Source organism: Babylonia areolata, chromosome 9 (assembly GCF_041734735.1).
Source record: "Babylonia areolata isolate BAREFJ2019XMU chromosome 9, ASM4173473v1, whole genome shotgun sequence".
In the NCBI taxonomy this organism is placed as follows: domain Eukaryota; kingdom Metazoa; phylum Mollusca; class Gastropoda; order Neogastropoda; family Buccinidae; genus Babylonia; species Babylonia areolata.
In genome coordinates this window covers 42,401,454-42,411,642 of record NC_134884.1, presented here as the reverse complement: position 1 = coordinate 42,411,642, position 10,189 = coordinate 42,401,454, and the positions used below count along the sequence as shown (strand labels likewise).

The window sequence follows — 10,189 nt, the reverse complement described above, 5'->3', positions numbered from 1 at the left end:
AAACTGTAGACACGTGTAGACTGGATGATGATGATACAATGTTAATAACTCCAGTCTGGTCAAAACTGTAGACACGTGTAAACTGGATGATGATGACACGATGTTAATAACTCCAGTCTGATCAAACTGTAAAAATGATGATAAGACGTTAACAACTCCAGCCTGGTCAAACTGTAGACACCTGTAGATTGAATGATGATGATTGGGCGTTATTAACTCCAGTCTGCTAAAACTGCAGACATGATGATAGGGCGTTAATAACTCCAGTCTGGTCAAACTGTAGACAGCTGTAGACTGAATGGTGAGTGACGTTAATAACTCCAGTCTGGTCAAACTGTAGACACCTGTAGACTTCGTGATCATGATAGGACGTTAATAACTCCAGTCTGGTCAAACTGTAGACACCTGTAGACTGAATGATGATTGACGTTATTAACTCCAGTCTGGTCAAACTGTAGACAGCTATAGATTGAATGAGGATGATTGGGCGTTAATAACTCCAGTCTGCTAAAACTGCAGACATGATGATAGGACGTTAATAACTCCAGTCTGGTCAAACTGTACACATCTGTAGACTGAATGGTGATTGACGTTAATAACTCCAATCTGGTCAAACTGTAGACACCTGTAGACTTCGTGATTATGATAGGACGTTAATAACTCCAGTCTGGTCAAACTGTAGACAGCTGTAGACTGAATGGTGAGTGACGTTAATAACTCCAGTCTGGTCAAACTTTAGACAGCTGTAGATTTGATGATTATTGACGTTAATAACTCCAGTCTGGTCAAACTGTAGACAGCTGTAGATTGAATGATGATGATTGGGCGTTAATAACTCCAGTCTGACATCGACCAGGGGAGTGGGCGGAGGGAGGGGGGGGGGAGTAGGGGCCGTAGAAAGGGTGGCGGTTCAATGTAAGCCTACTGAAGATGTCGAATTTAGTTTGGTTGTTCATTTCACTTAAGGGCAATGAAGTGTCTTTGACGAGTTGTGCTGAAGAAGGCCTGCGATGTGCATTTGTAAACTATCCGAACAGTACCAGCTGCCGTGGCGAAGTGGTCTGCATGGCGGACTGACGGCTGGGAGGACCGGGTCCGATTCCCAGCGGAGGTGGGGTTTTCCGGCCCGCGACCGGCCCCTACCCAGAGCTGACCGTGCAATGGGCTTAAATGGGAAGACTGGGACCACACAGTCAAGTATCATCTACTTCAAGGAGGCGTTTTTTGGGTGTGTTGCTCAAATTTCTTGACCGACACTGCAAATGTTTGCATCTCTCGGGCCTGGTTAACGCCGAAATATCATTATAAAAGGAAGCGCAAAGTACAGCCTCGTCACGTAGTCCAAAACACAACATGGACCTCCATATCAGTATCGTCATCTTCCACCTTCATCATCAATACATGAAAAAGTTGTCTCACGTTCTGTGGCTTTTCATGCCCTGCTCTCACGGTGACCTCAGTTTCGACCCCTCCTCCACTTCCATGCTTGGGGTAAGTCCTGTCAAGGTTTCGGCGTCGGCAGATTCACGGGGGACTCTCGCTAGAGAGACGTGGTAGCGGTCTTTACTCTTGGGGGAGACGCTCTCTAAGTCTGACTCGGCGACTTAGCTATCATTGTCGCCAGCAGGGGGCTTGGTAGGTGGTGTCGTGAGTGAGTAACTCACTCAGTACGGCCAGTCCTCTCTTCTTCTCTACACAGACCCCTCGGATGTCTAGTGGGTGTCTGAATAACCCAACCTTTAGCTTCCGTCGTCAGAATTGTGGTATTCTTTGTCAACATTCACGTCTTCAGTATAAGAGCCTTCCGCTTGCAATATTTGGATGATGGTAACTGTGGTGAAACGCTGTTAACGTCGTCTCTTTCGCCGTTCGTATGGAAAGAGTTAATTCAGAACAGGCACCGAAGTGACACAGCAGCAGTGCAGGTTTTTCTCTGTTGTGTGGCTCCTGACGACATAACCTCGATGGTTCCATGTGGACTGCCGACGCTGAGACTGCGACAGGTGAACCTGAGAGTGGCTGAGCGACGTGGGAGCAATGTCAATGAAGCGATGCAGATGACGGGGCACTGAGAAAAACACACACGCAAAAAACAAACAAACTAACAAAACTGAAGCCAATAACGATTAGTTCTCTCAAGTATCTGCACATTTCACACGGTTTGTACGGCCTTCTCTGTATGAAAAGCAAACAAAAGCCATAAAAGTTCTCATTGATCAGCTGATCATCTGTCCACCCCAACCCCCTCACGATCCCGAACCCCATCCCCACAGGAATGTATTTCGTTGTAGACCTATTATTATCCTCTTTTTTCTTTTTTTTCGTCCACAGTGCATTCTCAGACGAGCCGTGCGATACTTTTGAGTCCGTCACTCTGCACGTTTTACTTCTCAGTTCGTGCCGTGTGGCACACTGATGACGAGGTCACCACCAGAAACCTCTGTACTGCTGACTGTCGGTGTTGTGCTGTGTCACACAGCTTCCTTCAGGTATAGCCATTCTCCTCCAGTTCCACAGTCACCAACCGTTTTGCACCAGCCAGTTTCCCGGTACTGGTTTTACAGGCGTTGTATTTCAGACATGTCATTATGTTACGTCACGAGTCATACACGTGGCAACATTATTTGATCAAGCGCAATATAAATAAATTCATCAATGTCATCCTTTCTACTATGTACAGCATATTTTGTTCACTGACATTCACTTGTTTTGTTTTCGCTCTCAGTACAGCGAATTCACTGTTTAATTCTTAAGGTGTTGTGTATGAGTTCTGTCATCATTATAAATCATGTACTTTTTAAAAAAAAATCGCAATTATTTCTTTCATATTTAATTAGAAACCAGTATAAAATTATCATGTTATAATGTTTCTGCTCGTATACTCGAAAATGGGTCAAGTCGAATCACTGAGGTCAAACACGTCGTATCACACACACACACACACACACACACACACACACACACACACACACACACACACATCATTCATTCATTCATTCACATATGCGGCGGCACGCAGAGACAGAGAGAGAGACAGACAGACAGACAGACAGACAGAGCGGAGGAGATCAAGAGGCCGTTCTCTCTCTCGCTTAGAAAAAAACCCAAAAAAAACAAACAAACAAAACAAAAAAAACCACAGACAGAAAGAGATCACTACACGAAATCTGACGAACACGTTGTGAAGGAATTCCCAAACATCTCTCTCTCTCTCTCCTGTCTGCTGTTTCTGCAACACACCACAACCATCACCACCACCCTCACTCGTCTTTTCTTCCCCCTCCCCCCCCCCCCCCCAACCCCCCATCCCCCCTCAGTGCACCAACACACACAGGCACAGTGAATGTTCCCCCCATCAACACCAGCGTGAAGCCAGACAACTGGCGGCGTTCTGCATCAGCCGTCGCCAAACACACTGGCAACTTAGAATAGTCAAGCCATCTACGTGTTTCCCCTTATTCTTCATGTTTGATATACACCTGTATGGTACGCAAAACACACACACACACACACACACACACACACACACACACACACACACACACACTGTGACACACCAAATAAACAAACAAACAAACAAACAAATATGTTTTCACACGAAATGAAGAAACATGTAAACAAATGCAAATTTATGTACAAACGAAGAATATTTAATCATCTCTCTCATGCACACGCAAAGTAACCGAATAAAGAAATGATAATGAAATAAAAAAAACAAAAAAACAAACAAACAAACAAACAAATCCATAAATGCGAAAATGCAAGAAAAACAAAAGCACCGAACGTCAAGGTTATCAACAACAACAAAAAAGAAAAAAAAAGAAACAACTACCACCCTGGACACGATGTATGATGTTGAAACTGTTCGTACTTCAGTACGCGCATGCCGATTCAGGTGTGTGTGTGTGTGTGTGTGTGTGTGTGTGTGTGTGTGTGTGTGCCTGTGTATGTGTGTGTGTCAGTGTGTGCCTGTGCCTGTGTGTATGTCAGTGTGAGAAAGAAAGAGAGAGCGAAAGAAATAGAGAATGTGTGCATGTATACTGGCGAATGCACGTGAGTGTATGTGTGCGTGTGTGAAAGAGAGAAAAAGAGACAGAGAGACAGACACACAGCCAAACGTCGCTGGCGCCAGACAACAACAACAACAACAACTTCAACACTTCCCCCGAAAGCGGAGTATGACTGCCTACATATCGGGGGGAAAAAACGATCATGCAGGCAAAAGCCCACTCGTGCATACCAGTGAACGTAGGAGCCGCAGCCCACGAAATAACCAACGAACAAAGAAGAAGAAGAAGAGCGGGGGGGAAAGTGATCGGAGATTAGAAGTAATGACAGACATCACCACATCCATCCCCCAAACTAATCTCTGAAAACATCTCGCTCGCTGCCGTGCTGCTATGCTGCTGGTGAGTTAGCAACATACGAAAAGAAGAAAAAAATCACGTTCATCGCCAACAAAAATACCTCCCACACAACCAGGCCCCCCACCCCTACCCCCGCCTCAGTGTCCCCATACACACTTCCCCACCTCCATCCCCAAACTCCACTACAAACTCCCCTCCCCCTGCTCCCCCCCCGTCCCCCCCCCTCCCCCACACACACACCCCTCCCACACACACACCACCACCACCACCAAAGGAATTCCTCGCCAGACTCGGATCCTCTTCTCCACGGATCGTTACTACACTCACTCTACGTAGAGACAAGAGGAGACAAGTCGTTAGCTGCTAACACAGCAGCACTAAAAGCAGCAACAACAACAGCAGCAGCAGCAGCAGAAGACTGAAGAAGCAGCAACAATGCGGCTGGACCAGTTTCTGTTTGTTGTGATGAAGAAGTTTGGAGTGTTGTTTGTGGTGTTGTTCTGTGACCAGTGTGTTCAGGTCGTGAAGGGAGACACCCCGACTTGTGAGTCAGTTGTAATATAATTGTAGAGCAGTGGGTTTTATGGGTGTTTCAATCCTCAAGGACTTGTAGTAGGCGTAGGGTTTATTTGTTGTTACTGTTTTATGGAATTTGTAACCGTTTTTATTGCTGTTGAAAAAACCTGTTCTGTGGGTTGATGTTTGTATTATCATCATTACTTTTTTGTGACTACAGATTTCTCTGTTGTGTTGGAGCACTGGTATTAAGTCGTAAGGGGAGAGAAAGAGAGACAGACACACAGACATAATTATGAGGGAAGAGCGGGACAGGGAGGGAGGAGGGAAACTGAGACAGGGGAGAGAGAGGGGAGGGGAGAGGTGTGGACAATGAAAGACAAAAAATTCTTCATTTACGAGGATAATAGATAAGCACTTTTTCACCTGAAGCAAGTCCAACATATGAGAGGGTGGGATATAGTGAGAAAGAGAAACATAAAGAGGGAAGGAGATACGGATACGGATAGTTTATTTAACTTATAAAGGCCATGGCCGCTCATAACAAAGGCCATGGCCCCTCATAACAAAGGCCATGGCTCCTCATGAAGGGGGGTACAGTGAACCAACATTCAAAATCAAAATCTTACAAATTTCAAAAAGTAAATGATAAACTGCAAATGATAATCTACAGATTCGATAATGCACAACTAATAATAATCAAACTACATAATACACTGCGAAACTTAAAAGCATTATATCAGTAAATAGCAAACTGTTTTATGATAATTTCGTTAGTTGATGACATGAGCATGGCAAGTCGAAATAAAGTATGGTGTCTATTATATTTTTGTGGAATCAAATAATTTTATCATGTCTAAGGTCGAGAGGGAAGGAGAGTGAGGGTGAGAGAGATAGAGGGAGACAGACAGACAGACAGACAGATAGACAGACAGACAGAGACAGAGAGCATGACTGTGCTCGAACATGTTAGTATCGTTTCGTCTTTTTTTTTAAGTATCGTTTTCTGCCTTCTGTGTGTGTGTGTGTGTGTGTGTGTGTGTGTGTGTGTGTGTGTGTGTGTGTGTGTTTCTTTTATAATTTAACATCCAGTTTTTCACAATGTGATATTAGACTCTGTGTGTGTGTGTGTGTGTGTGTGTGTGTGTGTGTGTGTGTGTGTGTGTCATGCGTGTGTCAGTCTCTGTGTGTCTGTGAGTGTGTGTGTGCGTGTGGAGTGTCTGTGTATGTATGTGATGCGCACATCGTGCGTGTTTGTGTCTGAGCCTGAGAATTACAGCGAGAGAGAGAACGCAACATGACGCCTCTTGTTCTCCTTCGCTCTGTCTGTCTGTCTGTCTGTCTGTCTCTCTGAATTTGGCGATCTGCCCCGGGCTATGGAACAAATGATACAGAGCATGTCATACGTTTGCATTGTTGAAAGTGACGAAGCAAACACACGAATAGTGAATGAAAGCGAAGCGGCAACAGAAATCACAATCTCTCAGAACTAAACCTTGTGTGGCCTGCTCCACTCAACACACACCACAGTCACTGCATGGGTCAGGACTGGACTCAGGAGCTTACACGCCATCAGTCGATGAGAAACAGGTTTTACAAAGGAGTTATGCGATTATTTATAACCTATCCTAAATTAAGGATCTGTTTTGATAGCAATTTTCTCGCTCGTTTTGGGGGTCACGTCGGGAAGGGGGGGGGGGGGGGGGTCATGGTTATTGTACTTAATGTCACACTATTTGCAGCCATCTCACCAAGTTCACAAAATCAGTCGTCTGCAATGATGTGTTCATTCAGTCTCCGCCTGCCAATCAACAGTCGCCTTTTCTCTTTCCAGCGCTCTTCCCGACCCCCAAGTACTCAGTCATGCGGCGGTAAACATAAAACATGACAGCTTGAGTCGGCAAGTGACGGGCGCAATAGCCGAGTGGTTAAAGCGTTGGACTGTCAATGTGAGGGTCCCGGGTTCGAATCACGATGATGGCGCCTGGTGGGTAAAGGGTGGAGATTTTTATGATCTCCCAGGTCAACATATGTGCAGACCTGCCAGTGCCTGGACCCCCTTCGTGTGTACATGCAAGCAGAAGATCAAATACGCACGTTAAAGATCCTGTAATCCATGTCAGCGTTCGGTGGGTTATGAAAACAAGAACATACCCAGCATGCACACCCCCGAAAACGGAGTATGGCTGCCTACATGGCGGGGTAAAAACGGTCATACACGTAAAAGCCCACTCGTGTGCATACGAGTGAACGTGGGAGTTGCAGCCCACGAACGCAGAAGAAGAGTCGGCAAGTGTCGGTTCGTATTCATGATAAGTATGGGTCATTTCGCGTCGTTGTTACATCCCACTCAGTTCTTCATCGCTTCGGTGGATTACTCGTTACGTGCCATTTCTCACGTGCCTGTATACACACGAACATTTCAATCGATTAGATTCAGTGCCGGGTTCCTGAATTTAGCGCCGGACACCGTTTAAAGTAGTAAATTACCGCACGGTAAATGTAGGAATACATTTATCAAAAAGTTGAATTTAGAAGCGGAAAGTTGAAAAATAGACATACCTCAAAAGAATGAATTGAAGGCAAAATCAAATGACTTGTTCGTTCTGGTGACAATACTTGGTATCAGACGCTGGAGCGCTGCACAAGGGACGTAATTCTCTAGGTCCTTGGCAGAGCACAACGCATGTACTCAGAGTCTCGGCCAATCAGACCGAACTTCTCAAACGTGTGCATTTTGTGCTCTCACCCCACGAAAAACAAAGACATGCTTGGAATCGATGTTTTTAAACATTCAAAACAAATGTATGACACATCAGAAGGCTGCTTTGTTTTAGGTGTGGTTTTTTTTCCGAGTTCTTTTAGGGAATACATGGAAACAATAGAAATTGAAAAGTGGCAGTGAGCAGAAATAGTGGGATGATGCAGTCCATTTCGAAACACAATAAAAGAAAATTCCAAAATTTTGTATAAAAACACCAATCGTGCTTTTAAATATCCAAGCACATGTTCATATATTGGACTTAACAAGAGCATATTACCTTATTATTGTCAACGTTCTTCTTCATTTCTGTCTTATTTTTTAAATGATTCTATGTGATCTGTTGATACCTTTTTTTGACGGGCGCAATAGCCGAGTGGTTAAAGCGTTGAACGTTCAATCTGAGGGTCCCGGGTTCGCATCTCGGTAACGGCGCCTGGTGGGTAAAGGATGGAGATTTTTCCGATCTCCCAGGTCAACATATGTGCAGACCTGCCAGTGCCTGAACCACCTACGTGTGTATACGCGCACAGAAGATCAAATACGCACGTTAAAGATCCTGTAATCCACGTTAGCGTTCAGTGGGTTATGGAAACAAGAACATACCCAGCACGCACACACCCCGAAAATGTAGTATGGCTGCCTACATGGCGGGGTAAAAATTGTCATACACATAAAAGCCCACTGGTATAATATACGAGTGAACGTGGGGGTTGCAGCCCACGAACGAAGAAGATATAATTTCACGCATGTGCACTTGACATTTTTCAAAGTTGTTGATAAATTTGTTTAAAATCGTTTGAGAAATCATTGATATTAGTCTTTATCCTGTTGACCATACAGTCATATGCAAAATATGTATTCTTCATGAATGAAACAATGTGATCAACTATCACGTTCGTTTTTGTATATTCATCTTTTTCCAAATGACACCAATCCTATATTCGGTTTCAGTCTTGCGCAGTTTTCACACCTTTACGGACAGGTTCTTTCCAGATTGATGGGGATAGGAGGAGTGACAACTGAAACCGAAAGTAATGACAAACAAATTCCTCAGTTTTCGTGACTGTCAAAAATAGAATATGTTTATGATTCCCATTTGTCAGAAGATATAATTTTGTTTTTAGAGCCCACATGCCTACACTGTGTGTTATCATAATTAAAGGATTTATCTGTAATGTGGGGCTTTAATGGAGTACATGAAAATTAATGTTTATATGACAGGCATGAACATTGTTCATTAAGGACATTAACCCTGCAAAAGGGGTCAATGCCGAAACGATTATAATTGGTGCCAGAGTCAATAAGGTTCATGTTTATATGACAGGCATGAGTATTGTTCATTGTTGACTGCCAAAGTGGTCACTGTCTAAATGGAATATTATCAGTGTCAGAGTCAGTGCTGATTTCCCTGTCTGCTTCCCCCACTCTCTCTGTCTGTCTAGCTTAAGACTGCGAAGGGAGACTCAGCGAAAATGATCTCACGTACAAATGTTTCATCTCGAAAACCAATTCTTAGCATGCAAAAACACCATTCGATTTATGTTGCCACTGTTTAATTGATTCGTTGATGGAAATGTATGTTAATCGATTGTGAAGATAGTTAAATTGACAAATGGTATTTGAATATTCTCTGTGTGTGTGTGTGTGTGTGTGTGTGTGTGTGTGTGTGTGTGTGTGTGTGTGTGTGTGTGTGTGTGTGTGTGACTACGAAGTCGGGTCGATGGCCTCGGGTGACTTAAATATGAACCTCATCAGTAGTCCACGAAGATTGTGCGTATACATGCCGTTAGATGTTGTTTTGTATTCCTTATGAAAAACAGAAGAATGTTGTGAAAAGCGTAAAAGTGTAAGAGGGAGGGAACGTTGGAAGGGGTGGGGGAGGGGGGGAGAGCGTGTTTTCCACTTGGTGATATGAGCATGTTGCTTAAGTCATTAAACCATTTGAATCTTGAATCTGTCTCTGTCTAACTGTCTGTCTGTCTGTCTCAATGTGACACATTATTTTCCCCGAATGAGTATGCTTTCAGCTGGCAATACGCCGGAGCCCCGAGATGCAAAGTGTGTGAGAGATATGTGTCAGTTACTACCTGAAATCTAGGTTTGTGGGTCACAGTTATCAGTTCATCTCTCACTCCCTCTTTCTGTGTCTGTCTGTCTGTCCGTTTGTCTGTCTCTCTGTCTGTCTGTCTGTCTCTCTCTCGTGCTAGTACACGGTGTCACTGAGACTTGGAGGTAACCCATGGGAAGTACCTGGGAAAACACATGCAGCTATAAAACATCGTACAATTGGTGTTTAAATCACGGGGAATACAAACAGCGGAAGAATATATTATCATGGTCTCAAAACATCAGTGAACGTAAATACCTCTAGTTTCAAATGTTTCAAGAGGATTTAGTACAAAAAAAAAAACAAAAAAAACTAAGAATGCGTATCAGTAAAATTTGCAGAAATCCGTTTCGTATTTTTCTGAAGCGGCTTTTCCAGTACAAGGGCGCATCCATTGTCGTTAATTAACACACTCGGTAACAGCTGAGGAGTTAA

The 10,189-nt window shown here is 44.0% G+C and overlaps 1 protein-coding gene across 1 annotated transcript in view; it reads left to right on the top strand.

Annotated features, from left to right (window-relative positions):
- Positions 1–4,684: 4,684 nt before the first annotated feature.
- LOC143285476 (uncharacterized) overlaps positions 4,685–10,189 on the top strand; it is a 15,338-nt gene continuing 9,833 nt past the window's right edge. Inside the window, exon 1 of the mRNA XM_076592789.1 lies at positions 4,685–4,911. Coding sequence (XP_076448904.1) covers positions 4,803–4,911 — 109 coding nt within the window. The 5' untranslated portion in view covers positions 4,685–4,802. The remainder of the gene's footprint in view (positions 4,912–10,189) is intronic.